This window comes from Tenrec ecaudatus, chromosome 17 (assembly GCF_050624435.1).
Source record: "Tenrec ecaudatus isolate mTenEca1 chromosome 17, mTenEca1.hap1, whole genome shotgun sequence".
NCBI classification, from domain to species: Eukaryota; Metazoa; Chordata; class Mammalia; order Afrosoricida; family Tenrecidae; genus Tenrec; species Tenrec ecaudatus.
The window spans coordinates 18,470,985-18,497,989 of NC_134546.1; the positions used below are offsets into that span (position 1 = coordinate 18,470,985).

General features: G+C 49.7%; 2 protein-coding genes across 2 annotated transcripts; one reads left to right on the forward strand and one right to left on the reverse strand.

Annotated features, from left to right (window-relative positions):
- Positions 1-44: 44 nt before the first annotated feature.
- FNDC4 (fibronectin type III domain containing 4) lies at positions 45-3,634 on the reverse strand. Its single transcript, XM_075535704.1, has 7 exons — positions 3,277-3,634; positions 2,981-3,123; positions 2,774-2,889; positions 2,372-2,576; positions 1,886-1,975; positions 845-969; positions 45-659 (listed from the first exon to the last, which is right to left on the reverse strand). Exons 2-7 carry the CDS (start codon positions 3,099-3,101, stop codon positions 624-626), a joined length of 693 nt encoding a protein of 230 aa, XP_075391819.1. The 5' UTR covers positions 3,102-3,123; positions 3,277-3,634; the 3' UTR covers positions 45-623.
- A 785-nt stretch (positions 3,635-4,419) lies between these two features.
- On the forward strand, positions 4,420-26,440 carry GCKR (glucokinase regulator). Its single transcript, XM_075536063.1, is given in 25 exon segments — positions 4,420-4,457; positions 5,690-5,736; positions 5,739-5,769; positions 6,110-6,125; positions 6,127-6,186; positions 6,331-6,387; positions 7,218-7,251; positions 7,254-7,311; positions 10,088-10,111; positions 12,137-12,243; positions 12,326-12,336; positions 13,107-13,161; positions 13,164-13,205; positions 13,384-13,449; positions 13,784-13,863; positions 14,373-14,421; positions 14,424-14,471; positions 14,626-14,866; positions 19,408-19,552; positions 24,203-24,231; positions 24,728-24,780; positions 24,783-24,832; positions 26,114-26,176; positions 26,178-26,226; positions 26,229-26,440. Coding segments are annotated over 25 exon segments (1,665 nt in total).
- Positions 26,441-27,005: the final 565 nt, after the last annotated feature.

Genomic DNA, 27,005 nt, shown 5'->3' on the forward strand with positions numbered 1-27,005 from the left:
ATGTCTTCCGCAGACTGTCCAGTATACGCTATAGCCTGCTCCAGTTTGTCCAAGAACCTTTATTGGAAAACTGTCCATGGGGTGAGATCACTAGCAGCTGATGGACTGCCAGGTGATGGGGGGGGGGAGCACCTGAGGCTCCGTGGAAGACATTGGAGTAGTGCAGTGCAGCCTCTCCTCCAGGCCCAGACAGTTCCTTTCACGTATTGAGAAGGGGGTGGTTACCCTCCCCCTGAGGCCCAGAGGCAAATGTGGGGATAGCTGGGGATGTTAGGAGTCCTGATGTAGGTGACATGGGGCCCCTGTTTGGGACTCAATGGAATAGGGTTGAAAAGTGACTTTCCCCTGGACTAGAGGTTGGTGGAAGACATCCCATCTGATAGCCACTCTAGGTCCAGGGGTACAAGTCTGTAACCTACCTTCTGGCCCCCATGCTCACAGTGGAAAGAGGATGGGCACCAGGCCTGAGATTGTGGGAGTGTCATTACCCTCTGGGAGATTACAGGATCGGTCAGTCTTGGGCAGACCATCAACTTGGGCTCCTCCTGGCCCCAGCCCCAGCCCCAGCCCCAGTCCCAGGCCCAGGCTGTTAGTGCATCTTTCTTCTGGTTCCGGTCTGTCACTCATACATCAATGGTGTTGATGGACGGTGACTTTTTCTGTGAAACAAAATGGTATTAGGCTCTAATTTCAGGTAAGTCATAGGGGCCACCCCTTCTCTCCAGCGTCTCCCATCCCTGACTTTCCATCTCCTTCTCCTATCCCTCTTTGCCCTTCTCACTCTTTCTGATTGCTTCTCAGGGGCAACCATCACCCTTCCCACCCTCCCAGGCACCCACGTCACCTGTCTTGTCCCCACTGGTCTTCCCTGAGGACTCTGCTCTGTCCCCTTCCCCTTCTCTTTGGGGTTGTTGTTGGAGTCGTTGTCCTTGATGATGTCATATTGACGGCAGAAGAGCCCAATTACAGCTGAAATGGCAACAGTACAAATTTGAGACTTGGCCGTGACCGCTCCACTCATAGCCTTGAAGGGCAAGATACCCAATCCCCCTATGCACAGAGACAACAGCTGATGCAATGGCGTATCAGGGATGAGGAGGGAGGGGGAAGGACATGGGGGAGCAAAGAATGGATGCAGGAGGGGGCAGGTTGCACTAGAACTGGCTGTAATGATGCATATACAACTCTTTAAAAGAAAATTAATTATGGAAGTATATATGTGAATTTCATATCAATAAAACAATATTGAAAAGAAGATACCTGTAGCAATACCATGAGGGTAAGGGGGAGAAAGGGGGAACCAATTGCAATGATTGATGTATAACATCCCCCTCTCCTAAGGGAGATGAACAAAAAAAAACGTGGGTGAATGGAGACATCGGAGGGTGTAAGATGTGAGAACAATAATCATTTATTATTTATCAGGGTTTCTCAAGGGAAGGAGGGTGAGGGAGGGAGGGAAAAAACGAGGAGCTGATATCAAGGGCTCCAGTAGAAAGAAAATGTTTTGAAAAGGATGATGGCAACATAGGTACAAATGTGCGTGATACAATTGATGCATGGATTGTTATAAGAGCTGTAAGGGCCCCCCCAATAAAATGATTTATTTTTTAAAAAGAAGACAAAAAAGATACCCACCTAGCTTCTAGAAAATCTGAGAAGCAAAGGATTCTTGGCGCCCCCACAAGCCACTATCTGTCTGCCTGGGTTTCCCACAGCCTCCTCTTCCTCTCTTCAAATACCCCAATGACCCCCCTCCACAAAGCACCTCCCCAATCCACTTTTCTCACTCTGGTTTCTTCGGACAACCTTGGCTCCTCCCACCTTCACTGAGCCCCACTTCCTGAGTCCCTGATCTGCCCGTGCATGTCCACTGCTTACTCACCAGCCCACATGAGCAGAACCACCACAATGATGACCACCTCCCCCGTCTGCAGCGGTCGCTCACCATCCAGACCCTCCACTGTGATATCACCTGAGAAAGGGAGAGACCGACTTCCGAGGTCACCAGGGGCCCAGCTAGGACCGGAGACCCTAGAGAAGAGAGTCTGGGTACACCCACCACAGGTTGCCCCTGAAGTTGTAGGTAGCCCCAGTTTGGGAGGAAGCCACTGGCGGACAGGTGTGTGACCACTGAACAGAGGGCTGCAAGTCAGGTACTCAACTCCTGCAGGCTCCAGCCGCTGGGAGATTGGGGAGGAGAAATCTTAAAACCCTTCCCCCAAACGATTAATCAGCAGTCTGTCCATACCCGTTCCCCTGCCCACCCGCTTTTCCTTCCTTCCCTGGCAGACCAAGGAATTAAGTCATCCTCTTAAGCATCTCAGCTGCACTAGGCCTTCGCCTTGGGTAATCAATGGGAAAGGCTTACCCGGGCTTGAGCTGTTTGAGGGGAGCCGGTCAGAGCCCTTGAGAGTTCGGAAGTGCACCCGGGGCCCTGGGGGGCTCTCTCCCCGGAGGCCGATGCTCCTGACCTGCACAGTGTAGTCGCTGTCTTCCGCCAGGCCCCACAGGGCGCAGGCCCGAGTGGTGGTGTTGACTTCCCGAATCACTCGCTGCCCAGGGCCATTCTGCCGCTGCAGGGATGGGAGAAGGGACAGCCTCACCCCAGGCCCAGGCCAGGCGGGTGTCCATCCAAACTCTCCAAGGGAGTTTGTTGAGAAGGGCAGCTTGAGCTGGGAACCGCCACATCCGGAATCCCCCATATGCTGGGTGATGGTGGTGGATGGGGGCAATAGGAAACTGGTTGGGGGAGCAGAGGGGAGGTTCATACTTGCTGGGAAATGGAGTAGCCAATGACGATGTTGCCTTCTGGGACGTCCCAGGACACAGTGGCCGAGTTGGCTCTGAGATGAGTGACCGTCACGTTCACGGGAGAGGGAGGCCGGTCTGCGGGCGCCCGTGTGTTCACAGGTTAACAAGGTTGCACCCACTGACCAGTTCTGGTTCACCGCCACGGCCTCCACTCCTTTCTACTCACCTGCTCGCACAAAGCCCAGGTCACAACTGACCAGCAGGAGGACCGTGGGGCTCAGGTATGGGGAGAGGGGCATCAGTGAAGCCATGGTCCCCATCGAGTCCGCTGGGGGACACTGGGGCATCCGCTTGACACCCGCGGGGTTCCTGGCAGGGCAAGAGTTGTGTGGGGGGGGGCTCCCCTCCACTACCATTCCGGCCGGCCGCACAACAGCCTCAGAGTCCCCACTGCTCAGGTGGCACCCACCCCCTCATCGCCCCGGAGCCCCCAGCGCGCGGTTCTGCCCGGCCCACACCCACCTCCGCGGGTCCTCGCGGTCCGTCAGGCCTCGGGGGGCTGCTCCGTTCCCAGAGGGCGGCCCATGGCCCGACTCCGTGGCGTTGCCCCTACCCCATCCCGGCGCCGGCTCGGCAAGGCTGCAGCGCGGCGCCAGCCGCGGGCCGCGGGCGCAGGGGGCGCGGACTCAGGGGGCGCGGGCCGCGGGTCTGCGGAGCCCGGAGCTCCGACGGGCCCCGCAGTCGGTCCCGAGCCGGGGGCGGTGCCGGCGCGGCCAGGCAGGCCCGGCGCAGGAGGCAGTGCGGCTGCTCCGCCGGCCCCTGCAGCGGGAGGTGACCGTCCCGGCGAGCAAGCCGCTGCCTTCTGCAGAGCCTGCCCCGCCGGCTCCGCCGCAGCCCGGCCGGGACGTGGGGCCCGCCCCGCCCCGCCGGGGTGCTCGTCGCCGTCATCCCCCCTCCCCCGCGGCCTCTCCCCCCCCCCCGCCCTGTTCTCTTGGGGCTCCTCCCACGACCCTCCCAATGGCAGCCTCCTGGGCCCCCAGCTCTCGGAGATGCGCCGGCCGGGGGCGTGAGCCGGAGGCGCCGCGGCGGGGGGCGGGGGTCTCCGGCACTTGGGAGAGCCCCTCCCGGCCGGATGGGAACTGCCAAGTCGGGCGGCGAAATCCCACTGTGAGCGCAGGAGGTGGGTCAGGGAGCAGGGCACGGAGCGGTCGGGATAACTGTGTTAACAATTCCTGAGTTGTGAGAGTGGTTCAGCTTTGAAAAGTCTTTCCCCCATTGGGATTCGGCTATTGATTCCATCACTCGCTCATTCATTCTTTCAGTTATTCAGTAAATATTTATGGAGCTGTCCCCATGTGTCTGCTTCGCGTTAAAACGTTGGAGCGATGAATTCTTTGTGCCTGGTTTATGGGGCGGGTGGGGTGGTGGTGGGGGATTGAAGATGAAAGAACTGCCACTTAATTGGGAGAGTTGAGTTAATCTGCCCCCTTAGGTTCCCACCTGTAAATCAGATGAACCCTCCAGGAGCTGTGGGGACGAGGACGCAATGGCACAGGTTAAGGGACTATCTTTATGCGTCGAACAGCACTATGTGGGTATTTATTACTCATTTGTATCCGTTATGATAGTCGTGTAATCCTAAATTATTTCATGCCTTGGGTGAGCATGACTCTGGGCGCGGGCACCACCCTGGGCCGACCTGGGTGTGAGTTCCAATTCTACCAGCCGCATGACCACCAGCCGACCTGTGCGGACCCTGGGGTTTCATCATCGGAGTAATGGGGTTTCAATAGCCACATCTGCCCTTGTAGCCAAGAGCTATGGACGTTTGAAGTGCTGTTTGCTCTGTAAAGTGGATTGTTGGCTCATGTTTTTAGGGCAGAGACCTTGGCTTCGAAATCACATTGCAGTATTCCTATTTCTGTACAACTTTTGTTCCCTCTTGAAACATCCAGTTCAGGGTCTGCACACCTGGGGCTTGGAAGCTTCTGTCCCCTTCCTTTCCGAGAGGACAGAGAGGGCAAGTAGGGCAGGGCATGTGTTGTACAGAGCATGAGACCAAGCCATGGCCAGGGCCCCTGATCTCTGCTGACCCCGAGGACCCTGATCTCTGGCCTCCTGGGGCAGTGCACTGTTGCTCGGACAGGCTCGTTGTAGTGGGGTGGGCCTGTGTCTGGGTGTGTAATCCTGTACTTCCAGGCCGAACATCCCTCTGAGAAGAAGACATTGTGCGTTGAAGGTCAAGAGTAATCTGCCCTGGAGTCTTCCACTCCAGAGCGCCACACCAGTGGCTAGGGAGACAGGCTACACACCAAGAGGCACCCACAGGAGCCTCTAGTGGCCAGGCAAGGGTGCAGGCAGAGCTCTAGGGGTGGTGCTCAGAGAGAGCAGGGTCCTTGGGTTAATCTTCTTTGGCCTTCAGAGGAAGAGCTTCGATGAGCTGAGCTGACCCAGTGGCTGCCACACTGAGCTCAGACACAGCAGTGGCTGTGAGGGTGATACAGGACTGACCGGGCAGGGTAGCTCAGGCCATCACTGTGCATCTGAAACAAACAACAAGAAGTCTCTTGCCAATGTCTCTGTATCCCAGTGGAATGGATCATCTCAAACGCACCGCTGTGAATGTCAGAATCCAAGCCGGGCTGAGTTAAGCACTGGTCTGAGATTTTTGCCATCTACCCACTGCCACCGAGTGGATGTGATTCTGCCTGATAAGGACTCAATAGGACGGAGCGGAACTGCCCTTTTGGGTTTCTGAGACTTTCAATGCTTACAGGCGCAGGGAGGCCCACCTTTCTCCCTCAGCTGCAGAGTTTGAATCACTGACCTTGCTTATTGCTTATTAGCCCAGTGGGTAACCCTCTGCCATCTAGTAGTGACAAATCCAAGACAGTTTGTTCTTCCACTGTTATTACCTCCTCACCTTCTCTCTGAGCCAACTGGTCTCCTTCAACCAGTTGATGAAAGGTCAAGGACAGAAACCTTTTACACTTGCTTCATTGCAGGGGGCCACAGGTAGGGCAAACTGCCCTAGGAATATTTTATTTGGCCACAATAGTCATTTTCCGAAGATCCTTTGGAATGCCTTTGAACAGAGAATGTGTCCCCTTTGCCTGGGTCCCCACCACCCATGCCTTCGGTTTTGCACTTGGCTGTGCTGCCTTTTGGCAGCCCTTGCAGGAATTTCGAGTTTTTCAGGGTGCTGAGCAAGCGCCTTGAAGCAATGTTAAGCAAACAGTGAAAGCTCAGTCAATGAGTGTTTCCCTTTGTTTGCTTCTCTAGGTGCAGGCTGACCTAACAAAGCATGGCTCCTTGTCTCCACCCAGCCCCACTGACCCTGAATCTGTTCCCTTAGGTCTGTGGTGGCCTCTAGGGAGGGAAGGAACAAAAGAGAGCACCTTACATGGGATTGAGGAGTTGAAGGAGCTTTGTGTTCCTTCCCCGAGGGGGACAGAAAAGCCCCAGTAATTCACTGGAAGTCTGCCCGTCCCCTGGATGGGACCCTGATCATCTCACACAATAGATGTGCACCCTAGACTCCTTAGTGGCAGTCCCCCACCCCGACTTGTCTCCTAGGTGGCTGCTGCGAAGAAGCGTGTGATTGCCATTGGCATTTCGGTAGACTCTGTGAGTGTAAAGGTGGATTGAGTGTGTCTATTTCACAGGGTCGGGAATAGAAAATAGATGGACGAGGTGGGCCCCTGAAAACAGGAATTCCTCAGTGGTGGCCAAGTGGGAAGAGGAATATACATGCAGTCCCCTCCACAATCACAAGAGATGAACCAATCCAGGGGTTGGTCACCTGTGCTGCCAGCCAATCAGAGGGGCCACCTGGCTTATAAATCAAGTTCTGTTGAAACACAGGAAGGCCTGCTTATTTACAGGCCTGTGGCTGCTTCCATGAGGAGGTCAGGGTTGAGTAGTTGCAGCAGGGTCCACAAAACCTAAAATAGCCACCACTGGCCCTTTACCAAAGAAACCCGATCCCTTGCTACTTAATGGTGCCTGTGCCATCTGTCCCAGCCACACCATGAGACTTAGGAGAAAGGCAGACCCGTGGACCCTACCCCAGACCCACCGAGTCTGAGTTTGCGTTTTAAAGAGCCCCAGGGAGTGGGAGAAGCACTTGGTTCAATGACTCCAAGCTTTCTTTCAATTTGGTAGCGACCTTGGTCTAACAATCTGAGTGGAAATTCGATCAAAGCCGTCCTAGAAGGAGAACATTGACTATAAAGAGTTTGAGTAATTGAAAAGTTTTCCAATTTTACCCCACGTGTGATTTCCTCAGGGAGCTTGTTAAAAATGTAGATACCTGACCCTCTCCTTCAGATCCTGACCGGGTCGATCTGAACTGTGCCCAGAAGTCTGCATTTAGAACAAAGTTTTCGGGTGCACGTAGTCCTCAGACAAAGCTCAGTCACCTGCCATCAGTCATTTCTCGCCCTCGCACCCTCTCCCACCAGGCTCCCTTTGTGGCTGGTCAAATGGAAGACTGCATGATAACCCGACTGTTTTCTTGCCAGTCCTGGTTGGTTTTAACCCAGTGAACATGGCCAGGTGAGCCTGCAGTCAAGAAAGGTGGTGACTCACTTGAACCCTGAGGGTGTGGGGGCTGGAGGACCCTGGTCAAGGTTCACAAAGCCACCGAGGAGAGGGCACACAGGGTCTTGTTCACCACATTTCAGAAAACTGAAAGAAACATGGGGTGCCCTGAAGCCCGAGAGGTTCTTTGGATCGGTCCTTCCATTCACTCACCCTCTCTCCTTGTTTCAAAAAGTATTAGAGGCAGTCAGTCTACAAAGGATGCATAAAAAGCCGAAAAGCATACCTTCAAAACAGGAGGCGAGAAAGCATGGAAAATCAGGGCAGGGGGAGAATAGGACAGAAATAATGTTCTTTCATTTTGTGTGGGCTCCAAGCAGCTTTCAAAACAGGAGTCCAGGGTCCTGAACAGCTTCTTCTTCCTCTGTCCACCTCCCTTAGTTTAGCACCCACACTCCCTCATTCTTGTAGGCCCCCCTTTAGTCCCCTCTGGCTGTGCAAACCCCCTCCCTTATGCCCCTTCTTTGAGGGTTCTGAGCCTCCAAATCGCTGCCTTCGTACTCTCTGTTGAAATGGCCATTTTGTCTGATCTCAGAGAGGGTCAAAATATTAAGCCAGCAAGCAGCGCTCAGATGTGGCTCTGTGGATGCGCTGCCTGGCGAGCGTTAGAACTAAGGAAGACCACAGATTCCTAGCCCACATCTAAGAGGTCTGCTTCAGCAGGTTTGGTGTACAGCTCTGGGATGTCTACTATTTTGAAGCATCCCTAGGAAACCTGATGCACAGTCAGGTTTGAGCCACCTGAAGCTAAGGGCCTCCTGTCACTGAAGGCACTCCAGCAAAGGCTTGCTGAATAATCCAACAGGAACTCAGTGTATTCAGAGGTGATCTGCGGAGAGGGGGTAGGGTGGGTTCTTTATGAGCTACTTTTTTTTTTAACTCCTAGATTCTAGGTTTGCAGAATAACTCATACAAAGGTATAAATAAGCCTAAGATAACCTGAACCCAGATCCTTTTAACAGAGGACTCTCCATCACCAAAATGGATCTGCTGCAGGGGATGCTAATTTCAGGCGCTGTGACTCAGTGAAATGAAGAATTTCAAACAAGGTAGGCGTGGAGATCTTCCCGTTGTTCCTTTAAATCAGCGGCTCCCAAACTTGGCTGATCTTCAGCGTCGTCTGGGAAGCCTTTTAAAAATACAGATTGTTGGGCTCCTCTCCAGAGCTACTGAATTTGAATCTTAGGGTGGGGGTGGTTCCCAGAAATGGATAATTAATTAAGAAGAAAAAAAAAAGCTCCCCTGATGGATTGGATCTCTGGCCAAGTTTGGGAATCTTGGTTTTAAACCATTGACTATGGACACAGCCTCTTCTCTTTGTTTATAAGGGCCTTATGACGCCTCTAGGTAGCATCAGAAGTCGTCTGAGGACAAATTGTAAGACACATTTTACATAATGGGTATGGAACATTGTAAATGTGTTTGCTGTACATGTAAGACAGGTGAAAAAGTATACAATATGTTCGAGAAGGGATGGACTTTGCAGAGATGGGATGCTATGTCCACATAACTCGGAGAGTTACCACAGTGGGTGATTCAGTAGCAAAGCCATGGCAGATCAACTATAGAAGGAAGATCCTCTTTCTTTGCGATCCCATGGTTTATGCCTGTCTTAGTTACTAGTACTCTTGAAAGGAAATACCACAAGTGGGTGACTATCAAGAACAGAAATTCCACACACACAAAATGAACAGAAATTCATTTTCTCATAGTTCAGGAGGCTAGAAACCCAAATCAGGGCCTCAGCTTGGCTAATTCCCGTCTGGGACCAGCCTTGCATCTTGGGTCTAGGTGCTCTTTTGGTCACTCTGAAGTGATTGGGTTTAGGACCCATTCCACTCTGGTATGACCTTGTGAACCTGACAAAAGAAAACCCATTCCCCAACAGGATTACATCAATAGATACGGGAGCCAATGCTACAATATAGATTTTGGGGTCACAATTGAATCTGTAACAGGTTTGGGCTGTGTTTTCCAAAAGTGGGCGATACTGCCTCCTGGTGGGCACTGGAGCGATCCAGGGGGGCTGTACAAGCAGATGCTTACTTACACAGTCGTGGATTATGAGCTAGAGTACAAGTTTTTTATCACCAGGAAGCCCTAAGTAAATTTTTTTTTCTTGAAAAGGGGGCAGTAGGCCAAATAAGTTTGGGAGCCTATGCTCAAGGGAGATAACAAGTTTGTAGCTTTCTTGTCTCCTTAAGAAATTGTTTTGTAAAAAAAAAAGAAATTGTTTTGTTTTTGATTAATTCACCGATGAAAGGGATGTTTGCCAGCTTTTAGGTACCACACTAGCTTGGTTCTCTAATTAGGAATGTTATCCCCCCTCAGGTTCACTGTTTGGAGGGATTTCCAGGATATATTTACAGGATGTGCAGGACTTCTGATGGTCCCTCAGACTGAACATACGTTGGCAATTCTGACACTTGGCAAACAGACATCCGCCTGGGGTCCTGCAGAGAGTGTGGCTTGTGCGGGCACCTCAAAGGAACAGGACACAAAAAGGTGCTAGTGTCAGGCTGGATTTCAAATATTGTTTGGGGCTTACGTTACAGAATGTTCTACGAAACACCGTCCTTGCAATGTAGAGATAAGAAGCCCAGTGAGCTCTGTAGAGTTGGTGACCTCAACTCCCAACCCCATTCTGACCTTTGATCCTGGCCCCCAGCTGAGGTCCCTCTCTGAGATTCTCAAGGACAATCCTCTCACGTCTGTCTCTCTTGAAGCCCAGAAATGATCCCATTGTAGACTGGAGGTCAGCACTCCTCCAAGGTGCAGAGTGGATGCCAAAATTGCACGAGAAATAGGAAGGTAAGGTCTCTCTCTCCTTTCCCCGCTCTCTCCCGTAGCCCCGGCGCCTTGGGATTCCTCGCTCCTGCCTTAGGGCCTCTGATTTTAGAGTCTGTTACAGCTTGTCAACATCCTGAAGCAGTGCATCGGCTGAAATGTTATAAATCACATTCCATCTTCTTTTACTTTTTCACCTTAAGATGCTTTAACTTCATTATGATCCCGTGTCTCAGATCAGTCGTCACTAAACCCTGAAATGCTCTAGGGGCTATATTTTGCATCTGTGTGTAGAAAGTATTGACTAGAATGATGAATTGCCTTATTTTGTCTTATCTCTTTCATATGTTCAAATTTCAAATATGAGCTTAACAAAAATGAGATGCGGTTTCATTGCCCAGCCTTTGTAATCCTCTCCGAAATGAGGTGTGCCTTCTCAACCTCCAGTGCTCTGTTGTTGTAGTCCACCTCTGAATCGCGGCTGAGTCTCATGAACATGAGATCTAGTGGTGTGGTGGTTCACAGCTTGGCTTCTAACAAAAGGTCTGCAGTTCAAACCCCCAAGTGACTGACTTTGGGGAGGAAAGACCTGATGATCTGCCCTGGTGATGTCAAAATGGGTCCCTTTGCTTCCAAATCAAGAGCCCTTCTGGAGTGGTGGGTTATGTATTAAGCTGCTTAACACAAGGTCAGCAGTTCACAACCACCAGCCGCTCCATGGGAGAAAGAGGAGGCTGTCTACTCCGGGAAAGATTCAAATGGACTGGATGGCACCAGATCCCATTACTTTGGCCAAAGGCCTTGGCCAAAGCCCCATCCATCCTTCCCCTGCCAGCGACAGGCACATCCGCGGCATTCCATATTACACCAGCTCCGGTCTTGCATCTTCCAAGTGCACTCTCTTCTCTCTGCAACTGTTCACTTTTAATCTCGCTTTTGCAGTCACAACTTGTTCCTATCACGTGTCATCTCTCTGCAGTGATCTCTTTTCTGTTTTGCCTGCTGTGTTGCCTACCTGGACCATGACCGCAGCTGCTTTATTGATCTGTCCAAAGCCTATGACATCTGGTGTCTGGACTGACCAACGACTGTAAGAGAATCCTGCGGGAGGAAGTGTGGGAACGTTCTCCGGCTAATGGGAAAGCCACTCGGCGTGGGTTTTCTTTTCTTTCTGCTGTGATTTGGGTGAAAGTGTACAGAGTCTATTATTGGTTTTCCATTCTACAATTCACACGCCTTTTGATTCATAACACTGACTGCCGCACCTCCAGGGTAGCTCTTCCCACTTGCTCCTAAGTTGATTGTCCTAAGGAGCGGCCCCTCCCTAGCATGACTGTTCACCTAATAGATTTGGCTTGTCGTTTGAGCGAGAGGAGGGTGAGCTAGGCTGCATGCCTGAAGGGCGTCTAGGGGGCCATCTCAGGGGTTCCACTAGTCTCTCTCAGACCAGAAAGCCCGGTCTTTGTCATTGATTTGAGTTTTGTTCCACATTTTTCTCCCACTCTCTCCATGACCCTTTAGAGAGGTCAGCACCGGTAGCCAGGCACTACCTAGCTCTCCTGGTCTCGGTGTGGTGGAGGCTGGTGTTCACGCGGTCCACTAGTCCCTTGGGTGAACTGTTTCCTTGCGACTGTGATTCTCATCACAATCCTTTGCTCTGGACAGGGAGAGAGCAGCAGGGGCACCTCGCAGGCTTTGAAGACCCCATCACTGCTCAGCACACTAGGATGCAGAGCATTGTCTTCGTGGACGAGGGTATGTGAACTGACCTTGGTGTCCCCTCGGATGATTTCTCCCCCACTGAGTCCTGGCTGTTCCACAGGAATGACGAAAGGTGGCCCTTTGCCTCCTCTTCCTCTCTCAGCTGCATTCTCACAGTGCACAGGGGCCACCGTGCAGGCCTGATGGTCATTGCCCAGTGGCCTCTTCATCCTCTTCTCTCTCTCCACCCCTCCCTCATCCCCTTGCCTTCTTAGCCCGAGGTCCTCCGCAGCTCCTCTCAGAAGAAAGGTGGAAGTGCCACTAGGATCCTCCTGGAAACCCTGTTCCTGGCAGCTCACAAGTCTATGGAGCGGGACATTGCAGCCTCTCAGAGGTAGGGTGGTCCTGGACAAGAACGAGGTCAGAGTCAGACAAGGACCAGGAGGCAAGGACCACCCTGCCTCCGTTAGGCAAGAGGGAGGGCTGGAGTTGGTGGGGACCCAGCCAGTGCCGATTGAGAGACTAGGCTGGCTGCTTCTTCTCTGGGCAAGGAACGGGCTGGTGAATGACGTCATCCCCACCATGAGACCAGAGCCTGGTTTGCTTCCAGTGGACTTGGAGTTCTCAGGTCACACACCTAACCCTTGAACCAGCCTAGATCACCCAAAGTTCACCCCGCTCCTATGACTCCGTTCATGCAGGGACCATGCAGATCGGCCATGGAAGAGCTCCTTCGGCCTTGGGTCTACTCCCCTCTGCAGCAGGGACTCTCAACATTCCTCACACCGTAACCCTTTCATACACTTCCTCATGTGGTGGGGACCCCCAACCATAACAGTATTTTCACTGCTCCTTCATCACTGTCATTTTGCTACTGTTCTGAATCGGGTGACCCCTTGAAAGGGTTGTTCGACCCCTAAAGGGGTCGCAAACCACAGGTTGAGAACCACGGCTCTGCAGGATCCCTAGTCCAGTGCTAAATCAGCTGACAGAGCGCCCATTTACCTCAACTCTCAGATGTCTCAACTGTCTTCCTGGACCCCATCCTCTTCCTCATAGGCCCCAGATGCCCTGGTCTCTTTCTCTGCTTTTTCCTTTTCTGCCCCTGGAAGCCCTTTCAGAATGCCGCCTGGCCCCCCTCTGTACCTCCACCAGCCACCAGTAGAACTTAGCTTTAAGGAACTGTGCCTCTTCCTCTCCATGGCAGGGGGCACTCGGCCTTTCTGAGGGGTGGCCTTAGGAGCTGGTAGCCTTCCCCCCAGATGCCTACAGATGAGTGAGCTCATCAAGTGACCTACAACCAAAGTCCCAAGGTTGCAGCCTGATGAAGCCAGCCAGCACCATGCATTTAGAGGGGGAAGGTGGCCTGGGGTCAGAGAATAGGGGAAATGCTCTGAGACATGGTAATGGGCAGGGTGTTTGGGACCTACATGTTGGAGGTCCTGGTAGACTTTTTAAGAGAAAAAAAATCATATACATCTTTCTCTGATCTCTGACCACTTTCCTTTGTGATCCCATCATGTCCTGAGCCATTCCCAGCCTGGAGAAGAAAGGCTGGGTGTATTGCCATCATGGATGGTGTAGAGTGCATCCACACCGTTGGTGCTAGGGGGGACCCCATTCCAACCTCTCATCCTGATTTTACCGGATCCCAACTGATCGGTCAGCTATCCAGATTCTTCCCTCCTCCCAAGATCCGGGGACTCTTCATTCAATGGTTTTCCACTCCTGCCCAAACAGGCATTTGAACCCTCCCGCAGTTCCTGTTCCCTTCGCTCCTACTGTACGCTGATGATGCCTCCGCACCCAACTCCCCCCACCCCACAACTTCACTATAGCTTGAAACGCCCGAGTCTTCCTTCCCAGCTCTGTTGACACCTCCAAGCCTAAAACCTTCCTTTCCTAAAAACCCAGCATTCTTTCATGTCCTGAAATCCCCCAGACTTCCAAGGCAGCTGTGGCTCTCTCATCGGTGATCACAATGACATGTTTAACCAGAAGGCTAGACCCACCAACCAGGTGGGAGGAGATTGGCACTTGGGGAATTCATTATGACCACTGGTGTGCAGAGGGTGGGAGAAAGGGGGCAGGTGCAGAGAGGTAGGGGAGGGCAATGGGATGGTCTAGATCAGCGGTTCTCAACCTGTGGGTCATAACCCCTTTTGGGGTCGAATGACCCTTTCACAGGGGCCGCCTGATTCGTAACAGTAGCAAAATGACAGTGATGAAGTAGCAATGAAAATAATTTTATGGTTGGGGGGCCACAACATGAGGAAGTGTATGGAAGGGCCACAGCATTAGGAAGGTTGAGAACCACTGGTCTAGAATACCAGGTAGTGTATGGGGAAGCACACGGTGAAAACGCTACCCTCAGTCCCAACCCTGATTCTAGTCCAAGGCTCTTGTACTGACGCGGTGGGCCATCCTGAGCAAAATACTTCACCTCCTTGATTCTGTTTTTATCATCTGTAAATGAGAGGTGGCCTCAAAAGTTCTCTTCAGTATACAAATCCATGTTCTGGCTCTAGCGGGCCCAGTTCTCCTTCTCCCAGGAGGACATCCTGACTTTCGTCCTGCCATCCTCATGGAAGTTGATAGCGTGCTGTTCATTTTCACCCTGGATGGGAGCAAGAAGATGGGCGTCATGGGGTGTGGGGCTGGGGGCAGTACAATGATCATTTTCTGGGTCTTGGAACAGGTGCTCAGAGATAAGGACAGAGCAAATATCCCGAGGGGACCCAAGGAAACAGGAGGAACAGCTGGACAGCTGGACTTTCCTAGACAAGCTCACGGAGGTGCAGACACTGGTGGAGCAGGTGAAAGAGAAGATCCCCAACACTCAAGCCCTGCAACCCAGTACTGTGGGGCAGTCCTTGGAGAGGAGGCTCTGGGATGGCAGTTACCGTAAGGCCTTCCTAGGGATGCCCATCCTGTTTCTCTCTCTGAAGAAGCTCTTTCCTGCCATCACCAGCATCACATGGCTACTGGTCTTTGAATCTGAAGGGAACTTCATCCAGGGATTAAGAATGAGAAGGTCCTGTCTGGAATGAGGGTGGGGAGGGGTGGGAGATTCCAGAAACTGGGATGTGAAGGCTAGAGCTGGACCTCCACAAAGCTAGCTGAGCAAATTCTACCTACACTGGAATGACCTGAACTAATTGGCAGACTCTAGTGCATTCAATTATATCCACAGGAATAGGGGCTAGAATTACAACTCATTTTGGGGGTGGGAACGATCCAATCTATCACACCCTGCAGAGAGGTTTATAAGCCAGCAAAGCATGTTCCCCCATGCTGTGATAAACCTTAGATAACATTGTTCTTTTTATTTTATTTCATTTTAAATCATTTTATTGGGGGCACCTACAACTCTTATCACAATCCATCCATCCATTGTGTCAAGCACATTTTTACATTTGTTGCCATCATCATTCTCTAAACATTTTCTTTCTACTTGAGCCCTTGGTATCAGCTCTTCATTTTCTCCCCATCCTCTCCTCCATCCACATTGTTCTTTTTGGTATCTGCTAATCAGCACAGCAAAAAAGAAAAAGACATTTCAGTGTTGTTTTTCCCTCTTTAGGTATTATTTATTTTGTTGTTGTTGAGGGTATACACAGCAACATACATGCCATTTCAACAGTTCCTGCACATACACAATCCAGCCTTATTCAGTCTACCTTTGAGTGGTGCAGCATTCGCCCTATCCTTTTCTAAGCTCTTCCTCCCACATTAAAACAAACTCACTCTCGCCTTCCCCCCAGGTAGCTGATAGAGAACCAAATACTCAAGGCAGACCTGTTTAACTCCTTAAGCTCAACTACTGTTGAAGTTTACGCCGAGTTCAGTGAGTTCAGGGGCTACTTTTGTTTGAATGGTTAAGAGTATCTCAGAGCAATAGTTTCAAGAGTTCATTGATCCTCTGATCTTGAGTTCATGAGAAAGTCTAGAGCCCATAAGAAGTTTAAAATTCTATTCCGCATCACCCCTTCCTTTTCAACAGGCTTGCTCTATGGAATCTGTGTCCCAAATGTCTAGTAATGGTAGTCGGACACCATCCAGTTCTTCTGGTCTCATGGCAAAGGAGTGCTTCACGGAGGCAATTAGCTACGCATTCCATCTCCTACTGTTGTTGTCATTTATATTTAATTCATTTTGATTTGATGACAATGAGTACAGAAGTTGACTTCGGAAAGATAGATAGATATTGGCCATTTGGGTTTTTTCCTTCCATGTCTTGCTTCTTTATAGTTTTTGCCCCTAGGAAGGTATTTTTCAATGGGTTTTGACCATAAAAGAATAGTCACTTTTATCTTACTGATTTGTAAGAATGGGTACATATGACAAGGACAGCAGGCGTCTCTCTTTTCTGCTCACATTTTCCACGTTTTTCATTTACCTTTTATTTATGCATTTTTAAAAGGAAATTTAATTTACTCTTACCATATCAAAGGGAACCATACCGCTGGGAACCATGCAGAACCACAATAACAGACTATGGAAAAGACTTCTTCGAGGGTTTGGGCCTATGTTGGGGGAAGGTTAGACTGTAGAGGTTTGCTTTGGATTGGATGCCATCGGGGACTGGGGCGATCCTCTGACTGCAGAGATTTAGAAATGTTACTAAGCAGGAGGTAAATCTAACACTGTAATTGACAAAGCAGCCACGTCCCTCACCTTAACTGGGAGGGTGGGTATATGTATGCTTGTTCCATGACCACAGGAAGTGGTCCAGTTTTCTATGTATCATCTCATTACGGTCACCGAGTGACCTCGGCTGATATTTGGTTTTCTATGAAATTGTTTACACTCAACAAGAAAATATCATGCCTTAGATGTGAGCATTGTGACAGCTCCCAGATGCCAAGGACAGCACTTCTCTTGTTCTTTTTGGCAAGGCAAGATCAAGTTGGGTCATAAAACATTAATGCCTGCTATCCAGATGGCAAAAGTGAGCGAATCTAAGCTGCTGACGCATTTGATGTGACGAAGGCTCTAAAGTAGCATTTTAGACTAAAGTCAGGATACGTGGACCATCTGCAGTAAACAGGAACCAGCCTTAAAGACAGGCGCTCTCCATGAGCAAGCCTAGGCAATGGAAACATGTTCCAGAGTCCTGCGGGGTCTGTCTTAGGTAGCTTGGTGACTACTGTTTCCTTTTAGCCCTGTCACAGGCTGTTCTACTTTCCCCAGCCCTTGAATAGGCACACCACAAAGTGCCCCTAAAAGGCAAACTCGCCTTTGACTGGCAGAGGAAATGAAGGGCTGTGTGCATTTCCTTGGTAACTCAAGCTGACGAGTTTAGAATGGTTGGCTGAGCTTTCGGTGGGGAAGATGGCTCCTTTGGACCTCCTGCTAGAGTCAGAGAGGTTTTTGGGGCTACAGGCTGTGTGAATTGTGCCCTTGCAGGGTGTCTACAGAGGAGGAGGAGGCAGCCGTGCCTCCTGGGAGTTCTCCGAAGTCATTTGTTCATCTCATTGTAAAGGTTTATGGAATTCCTCGCCCCCGCCCCCGCCCCCAGGAGAACTTGGGAGATGTAGTGTAAGGTTTTTCCGAGTGGGTCATACCTTGGTTCTTGGTATGATGAACGATGAAAGAATTCATGCTGAAACCTGTTTTGTAATCCAGGTGGGTTTAGGAGAAGTTTCAGGTTTTACGGTCTCAAAAGGATATGCACCAGTTCTGGGAAGCATGCCCAGCCGCGGGGAGGCCACACTGGGGTTCATACCTGGGTCGAACAACCACGTGGAAAAGATCACCCTCGCGTGCAGATTTGGGGGGTGGCGATCCCAGGGGGCCAGAAGCCCAAAACCCCAAAGACGAAGAGCATGTGGGCCAAGAGGCTGTGGGCCCCGAGTAGACTGGAATGGGCTCATGTGTGCCTTCGAGCCCTCCTCTGCTGTGAGGAGCCAGGGGAGAGAGTGGCTGTCTCACAGCCAGGCTAATTTCAAACCCAGGCATGGTTGATGGTATTGGTCGACCCCATTGCTGGGTTGATCCCACCTGGGTGATGTCATGAGCCTGGGCCTAGTTTAGACCGCCCAGGTGTACCTCCCACCTGGCTCAGGGGCTTGAGTAGGAGCATGCTCAGTTTGGAGTATTCATAGGCATCTGATGGTCGTCTGATTTCCTTCCAACCTCCTTTATGGGGGCCTCTGCAGGCATGGGAGGGGACACCCCCCTGCCCCTAGTTTTACAACTCGCAAAGTCAATGATTCTGAATACATAGGGTAAGTGAAGTCTGATGTCCACATGAGAAGGAGTGCCTTGTTGAATACAGACCGTATCCAGAGTATAAGCATCATTTAGTATCGCAGGAATAAGCTACACTTTTGTCCCTCCACGTGAGCATATTCCTGGACTGGAGTGAAATTGTCCCTACAGAGCAGGTTGAGTGTCTTGGAATAAGACAAATATTAGTTTCCATTCCTAAGGGCTCTTTGGATATTTTTTATGTGAAGAAGTTTTACTTGACGTTTTTTAAATACTGAAATCGATTAACCTGACTTTATCTTTTACTCAGCGTTAGTTATTCTCTTTCAAAATGTACAGAAATTATTGATCGAAGGAATTGTCCACTGGGGCTTTTGAAATACTAACTTGCTGAAATATGTGTGATGGAAAACCCTCTCACTTTTATTTGGAAAGGTCTCAAGCCTGAAGAAAGTTTGGGAAGAAGACTACAATGAGCATAGACTTTCCGTCCTTCAGTAACATTTGTTTCATCGTCCTCTTTTCCCCTGAATCATTTGAAAGCTAATTGGGGGTATCATGACACTTCACACTAAGTATCTCAGCATGCAGAGAGCAAGGGCATTCCCCCACATCAGCGCAGTGTGATTATCCCACCCCGGACATGGGAGTGAGCACAGTGCTCAGTCTTGAGGGTAACAATAGGAGATATTGTTCTTATCTTCTAGATGTAGTTTGAGCTGCTGATCTTTCAGTTAACAACTGAATGCTTAACCAGGCCCCCTTCTATATGAGCTTAGCCCACTTCATTTCCTTCCGGGCTCTAGTTCCCTCAGATGAAGAAATGGGGATAGAAAGCACGTCCCGGTGGGGTTATTATGAGGATTAAGTGGAATTCGTTCATTTTTCAACAAGAATGTAGTGATCAACAGCTATGGGTCAATAACTGGCAAAAAGACCAGAGCTCTGGATACAAAGAAGACCCCCATCTCTGCCCTTCAGCAGAGTGTGGTGCAGGGGAAGGAATCCAAGGACTTCTGGCTCCTACTCTATCTGGTACCCAGGGAGAAGGAAGAAAAATTTGACAAGAGCAAATTCCCACTTGAAAGGATTCAAAGAAAGTATCCATCTACCAGGCGTCAAAACCACAAATGTAAAAAAATAACAAAAAACCCACACATGTGTGAAACCACCTGTTTTGTCCGGTATAGTTTAGGCTTAGGACTGTCCCAACGTTGAAACCCTGTGCCCGTCAAGGAAATGACACCTGCATTTTGGCCTCAGGGTTTCAACCCCTGGACTTCTGTCTCCAGAGTCACGCCTGGCCTGCTGCTCTCCCCTGCTCCCATTTCTGATATCTCCCTATCAGTGTCAGCGTGAGCTAAGCACCAAGTGGGTGCCCAATACAGTGAGTACAGGGAGCCAGGAGCTCCTGGGGAAGATTCTAGAAAACCACCTGCTGGACCTGTGCATTCGCAACTCTAGGCTCTTCTGGCGGGCCCTGGCCATGTTGCAGGTAGGGCCGGGTGGGCGGGGCAGCCTAGGCCTCAAACCCGGGCCTGCAGGGGGGCAGGGAGGGTGTGCTCTAAAGAGGCACCTCGAGTGACCCTATAGGACACAGTCGTTTCCCAGATGGTCCAGGAGTAGAAAGCCCTGTCTCCTACGGAGCGGGTGGTGGATTTGAACTGTTGACCTAGCAGATGTCAGCCCAATGTATAACCGCTATCTACTCCACCGGGGCTAAAGAGACACAGGAGACGCCTTTTCTCCTGGGTCTCTCCTTCTTCCTCTATCAGGCTCATCCTCTCTCCCGAGGAAGGGTGGAAATGTGTGTGTGCGCACATCGGCGAATATCTGTAAATGATCGAACAGACCCCTTCAATGAATAACTAAACAACAAGAGAAGATTCTTGCAGTTGCAGTATGTGATAGAAGTCCATTTTCACCAGGGTAAGCTAAACAAGGCAAATGAGTGGCTAATACAAACGAAAAGTCCCAGGGTAGCTACATCCAGATATTCCCAGCATGTGCTCTGGAACCTCCAGCCCTGAGGTCTGCTTTTCTCTCTGTTGCCTTAAATCTCGGGCAGTGTTTCTCCATAGGAAGCAAATAGACACTAGACACCAACAATGCCACTCTAATAAGTTGGCTATTTAGTGGAGCCTATCTGTCCTCAAATGCCCTGGGGAGGGTTCTTATTAGTTTCTTTGGGGTTAGGTGGCCGGCCCTGAACAAATCACTGTTCACACTAAGGAGGCTCTCTGCCTGGGCCTAATTCAGGTGCTCTCCTTTCAAGATGGTGGTGGGAGAAGCAGGAAGGTGAACTCCAATGAAACGGCATAGCCTGTGTGAAAATGGTGCGGTGAGAGGCCTTGACCTCTTCTCTCATCACCTAGAGGAGAACCACCATTGGCTTCAACCTGAAGCTGATTCCTATGAAGCAGAGGTCCAGGCATGCTTCCTCTCACCAACCTTTTTCATCGATTCTGACACCAGCTGTCCCTTCCACAGCAGTCTCTATTTCTCTGCTGGGCTCAAGAATTTGCTGAGTGGCCACAAGACTCACAGTTATGGAGTTGTTTGGGGAAGTAACAAGATTAGAAATGACTCAGGTCTCATTGATTTGGTGTCAGGACAGCCTCTGCTTAGCTGTGCTTTCAAGCAGGTCTCTCTCAGGCATTCGGTCTCTGGCTTTCTCAAGCAAGAGTTACAAAGCTCATTAGATGACCAAGAGGTGGCTGGAGACCGCCCCCCCCAATCTGCCAGCAACCCCCTCCAAGAGCATTCAGCTTTCTCACTCTGTGGACCAGGAGCCCACCATGCCTTCTGCTGCTTGTCTCCTGGTTCTGCTGCTGCTATTTCTCTACGACCACGTCTTGCTGTCTCTCCCTGTCTCCAGTGCTGCAGTTCTCTCTCTCTCTCTCTCTGTCTACCTGAGGTAAGGTGGGTCCCAGTGCAGAGATCCTGGCTCCAAAGGATGCACTGTGCTCTCACCTCTTCTTGGTGATTGTGAAGCCCCCTCTCTGCTCTGGAATGGGCTCTCTTTCCAGCTTGGTGGGATGGCAAAATTATCCCCTAGTTGGGTCCCATAGGAGGCCGGTTCAAAAAGGCTGTAAAACAAATTCCATGATCTTTTCATTCCACGTCTTCTTGAGATTTTGGAAGCACCCTGTAGATCTTATTTGCATGTTCTCAGCCCACAAGGGTGCCATATACCTTATTTAAATCATTAGCAAGATATCCGAGCCCCTTAGTGGGTCACAAGCACTTGATTTGCATACCACCACCCACTCCTTTAGTGGGAGATACAAGACTATGGCTGGAGGGGCTGTCTTAAGAAATACATCGCAGGACAGTCTGAGATTGAGGGAGTAACGGTTTCCCAGGGGAATATCGAGGGATGGATGGATGTTGAGCAGATAGCAAACCAGATTGTCATGAAAGTCATATTGTCAGACAAAATACAGAACACTCAGTCAAAGTTGAATTTCAGAGAAACAAGGAGTAAATTTTTATTATAAGACTATCCCATTAAAGTATTATATTAATTTTTGGTTATTTATCTAAAATTCATATTTGACTGGTGTCTCTCTCTTTATTTGCTAAGTCTGGCATTCTTACAAGAAAGGAATCCGGGAATAAACATTTAGTGAGTGCACCAGTCCCCCAAACAAGGCCTCAAAGGAGTCAAATTAACCAACCAACCAAAAAGCAAAACAAAACCCAAACATTCATTATATTGCTCTAGGTCCTGGAGGTGACGTGCGTAAAGGTGACAGGGTTTACATAATCTCGTCCTTGCCATCCATAGTGGACAATCTAGGAGAGAGAAAACTATGGTAACTCTTGCAAGACGAATGTTCCCTATGGCAAAAGAGAAGGCTTCGTGGGAGTGGTAACATTTGGGTGAGGCTGGTGGCCTTTACAGGGGTTCTGGATAGGTGGAAGACTGACGAGCTTCTGACAGAGGATCAGCCAAAGCCCCGAAAGGGCACTAGGCATAACATGAGAGGGTCACGGGTATGACTACAGGGGAGAGCCCTTTTACAGAGCAGTGGGTGCTGTGAGGTAACAGGAACTGTGGAAGAGTTGAAAAACAGACAGGAATTTAGATTTGCCAAAAGTAACTGAACCTGTGCTGTCCAAAATAGGTGATACACTTGAAATGTAGCCAGTGTGGCTCTGGAACTGAATTCTAGTTTTATTTAAAAGCTAAACCAATGTGCAAAAAACCTTTTTTGATTAAAAGTAACTTCGCTTCTACGACTGGACTGCATTTCATGTTACCAGCACAAATTCAACATCTGACACCAGCATTTGAAAGCTGTGCCAGATTTCAAAGACTTGGTGTGGAAATGTAAAATACCTCATTCGTATTATTAAGTTATTTCCAAGTTGAAATAATTTCCTGAGCATCTATTTGGTTAAAGAATGTCATTAAAATTAGTTTCATCCAATAAACGGCCATCTAGCTGAGAAGCAACAAAGCCCACATGGAAGAAGCACACCAGCCTGTGTGATCATGAGGTGTCAATAGGATCAGATACCAGGCATCAAAGAACAAAAAATCATATCATTGTGAATGAGGTAGAGTGTGGAGTGGAGACTCAAAGCCCATCTGTAGGCACTGGAAATCCCTTACAGAAGGGTCGCAGGGAGGAAATGAGCCAGCCAGGGAGCAGCATAGCACCAATGAAACAACTTTCCTCTAGTTCTTTAATGCTTTCTCCCCCCCTCCCCTCCACTATCATGATCCCAATTCTACCTTACAAATCTGGCTAGACCAGAGCATGTACACAGGTTTCCAGATAAGAGCTGGAAACACAGGGAATCCAGGACAGATAAACCACTTGGACCAATAATAAAGAGTAGCGATACCAGGAGGGGAAGGGGAAGGTGAGGAAGAAAGGGGGAACCAATCACAATGATCTACATATAACTTCCGCCTTGGGGGCAGACAACAGAAAAGTGGGTGAAGGGAGACATCAGACAGTTTAAAACATGAAAATATAATAATTTATAAAGTATCAAGGGTTTGGGACAGAGGGAGTATGGGAGAGGGAGGGGAAATAAATGAGGAGCTGATAGCAAGGGCTCAAGTAGAAAGAAAATGTTTTGAGAATGATGATGGCAACAAATGTAAAAATGTGCTTGACACAATGGATCTATGGATGGATTGTGATGAGTAGTATGAACCCCCAATAAAATTATTTTTTAAAATTAGTTTCATCAATTCTTTTTATATTGTAAAAATTTTAAGGATATATGTGCCTCCAATTATATTCCTGATGGACCATGTTTTTCTAGACAGAGGGGAAGTGTAGTGGCAATAGAGGGCCATGGTTATGAGTGAACACTCTTGACACAAGATCGCTTCGGTTAGGGAGGAAACAATTGTTTTCAGCTCCTACGCATAGTGGCCCGTGCACAACAGAACAAAGCACTGCTCAGTCCTGTGCCATTCTCACACTTGTTCTTATGTTTGAGTCCAATGTTGAAGCCAAGGTGTCAATCATCTGGCCAGGGTCTCCCTCTTTTTCACGGCCTCTCTACCAAGCAGGATGTCCTTTTCCAGGGACTGGTCTCTCCTGGTAACATGCCCAAAGAACATAAGCTGAAGTCTGACCATCCTTGGTTGTAAGGAACAATATGACTGCACTTCTTCCAAGACAGGTATGAGTGTCCTTTCGGCCGTCCGAGGCACCTTCAGTGTCCTTTCCCAGGGCCATAATTCAAATGCACTGGTTCTTCTTTGGCCCTCCTTCTCCAAGGTCCAACTTCCACATGCATGCGAGGCGATTAAAATACCATGGCTTGGGTCAGATCAACTTAGTCCTCAAATTAGCATCTTTGTTTTTCAATACTTAAAGAGGGAATACATTCTGATTAAGTGTACCAGCCTGTAGTGTTGCTGGGATACAGTAAAAAATTGGACCAAGTTGCCGTTAACCCTACAGTTTTACCTTGTCAGTCAAGATCCTCCAGCTACCCCTTTAACTCAATCTTCCCTTACACTTTGGGGTTGCAAGCTTGGAATCACAAATGGGGACAATATCTACAGCCAGGGTTTAGGATCCTAGCTTCCCACTCTTGGCTTTCTCCTTCCAAACTTTCCCACATCCCCTGGCCTTTTAGCCCAATGCTGATCTTACCACTTGCTTTACAGAGGTTTTCTGGACAGCCCAAAGGCTCCATGTATCCAGAGCCTCTAGTCCGGTGGTTCTCAATCTTCCTAATGCCGCGACCCTTTCATATAATTCCTTATACTGTGGTGACTCCCCAACCATAAAACTATTTTTGTTGCTACTTCATCACTGTCATTTTGCTACTGTGATGAATCGTCATGTAAATATCTGATAGGCCGGATGTATTTTCATGGTTACAAATGAAAATAATGAAAGCATAGTGATTCATCACAAAAATGATATGTCATTCTATATTGTGAAATATTCATTTCTAATGGCAAGTAAATGAAATGTTGTCTTGAAGCATGGTGTAGCATGGGTAACAGTCTTCCTGCCGGGTACTCGTATGTGGGCGTATCTGCATGTGGGCGGGCCTGCCTGGAGACGGATAGAGAAGCAGAGTCTCGGTTCCTAAGACCGTCAGAAATAGGTGTTTTCCAATGGTCTTAGGCGACTCCTGTGAAAGGGTCGTTCTACTGCAAAGGGGTCTGGACCCACAGGTTGAGAACCACTGCTCTGACCCGAGCAATCTACTTCCCTCAGCTACTGTCGGGTGATATCTGGTGGTCCCCACCTCCTGCCATAGCCAGATCGCACCTGAGAAAGAAAAGGTCTCCTGCCTACCTGGATCATTTATAAGGGATTGGAATGAAAGCAGAGTAGTTAAAGAGGCCCCCAGTGTCTGAGCTTTCCAAACTGCTGTTCCACTCCATCATTGCTAACACTCACTGCCCCCCTTCCCACAGGAAGAGTTCTCTCATCTTTGGGCTCATAGAAGTCCTGCGCTGTCCTTCCACTTCAGTAGTCGTGAGGGAAGTAGCCGGGTACAATTAGGATCAGGAACAAGTCAGCATAGTTCTTCAGTCAGGATGGGCCATGCCCACAGGCAGCCCCTGCTCTTCAGCCCGCTTAGCCGAGTGTGACAAAGTGCCTGGCGGTACCCCACTCCACTTGGGAGATGCCTGCCCAGAGGCTCTCAGCTCTTTGGCTCTACGGCCCACTGTAGCTGCCCGACTATGGTCACCATAAGCAGCCACAGCGCCACACCAAGTGAATCATCTAGGGCTGCTGCTTCTCCCTGTCTCATACCATCTCCAGTGTTATGGCTCTCTTTCTCTCATGGCTCCTGGGTCTTTAAAGTTCTCGATGTAAGGACTCTGAATCCAAAGGACTCTGGGTCCTTGTGTCAGTCCGGGTGGACTAGAGAAACACCTATGTGTATAAGAAACATATGTGTATCAGAAAGAGATTTATATACAATTGAACATTGAGAAAACATCCCAGCCCCATCCAGATCAAGTCCATAAGTTCAATATTAGCCCATATGTCCCATACCAATTTATAAAGCCCTCTTCAGACTCATGAAACACACGCAATGCTGCTGAATGTAGAAGATCACAGGCCAGTGGGTAGAAAGTCTTTGGGTCCAGTGTCATTGGAAACATCTCAGTGCCGGCAGGGGTCTCTGCATCAGGGTGGGTCCATGTGTCTTGTCAGCTGCTCTGTCTCCCACGGAGTGTCAGAGACAGAAGTGTCTCCTGCCTCCAAGGAGGAAGTACCGGATTTCCCATATTTCTCAGGAGAAAGCCATGCCCACACAGAGACCTCATTGCCTATGATCTGATTGACAAGCTAGACTCCACCCCTACAATGCTTAATCCTCAAATTAACAATTACCTATCTACCTCAGTCCTAAAGGATGAATAGTTTCCTGAGGTAGACAGAAGACTTCTCGGTGCACTTGACTCACCTCGTGACCTGTTTTGGATCTTGATGGACACATACTTACTCTCTCCTATTCCTGTGTCCCAGCTGGTAGCTTTGACCCCCGAGCTGGAAGCGCCTGCTTCTCGTGGGACCTTCCTCAGATAACCTTTCTTTCTCTCCCGCAGGTGATCCCTGTAGCCTTGCTGAGCCTCCTCTTCCCATGTGCCACTCCAGGGGCCCAGGCACACCTTGGCTGCCACTCCCTCTGTCTGTGAGGCTGTCGGGAGCACCCTCCCTGGGCTGGTCAGAAAGGTAAAACAGGCCCCCTGGAGACCCTGGAGCCTGCAGCTTCTGGGCATGTGGAGGGGCCTACTCCAGCCCAGTCCAGCTCAGCCCTGGGGCCTGGGAAGCCAACAGCACAACTGATGGGAGAGGGGCGGCCAGGCTCCAGCGTCAACAGCTGCCTAGAGAAAAGAGGGGGCTGCATGTCTCCTGGGATATTTTGGTTTTAGAAATGAAACAAAATGCCTTGTTTGGAAGTTATTTTCCCAAACCAGGGTCAGTAGATCAGAGGTGGGACACCATGGGGGTGGCCAGCGGAGCATGGTTACAGGACAGCCACCCATTAGATGATGAAGTGAGGGTTGCGTCCTCTGCCCAAATCTGTAAGAGGAAGGTAAGGAATTCCAGGGTGCTGAACACAGAAACCCAAGAGGGTTCCTTTTAGAGCTCAGCTGTCAGTGTGTGTGTGTGTGTGTGTGTGTGTGTGTGTGTGTGTGTGTGTGTGTGAAATCAAAGGTGCCCTCTCTCATCCTAGAGCTGTTGGTGACAGAGTCTGATAGTAGAGAGCTGGCTCCCTCTTGTGTTCAAGAAACAGTCACCTAACAGACACCCAGAAACCTCCTCTGGGACTTAAGCTCTTGGGACCTTTAGTGGGAGCATGGTTGCTAAGGAACCAACCCATCTTATATATATATATTTTCCCGTCTTATATTTTAAAAGCATAATCAACCTTTGTAAGGCAGCCACAAACCCAAACTAAACTGCCTACTTACTGATAAGTTGACTCTCACGTAT

Coding starts and splice junctions, on each gene's coding strand:
- FNDC4 (XM_075535704.1), bottom strand. CDS start 3,101: ATGCCCCAGTGTCCCCCAGCGGACTCGATGGGGACCATGGCTTCACTG. Junction 1,976..2,371: donor CTCAAACAGCTCAAGCCCGG/GTAAGCCTTTCC, acceptor TCCCTTTCTCAG/GTGATATCACAGTGGAGGGT. Junction 970..1,885: donor GGTTCTGCTCATGTGGGCTG/GTGAGTAAGCAG, acceptor TTGCCATTTCAG/CTGTAATTGGGCTCTTCTGC.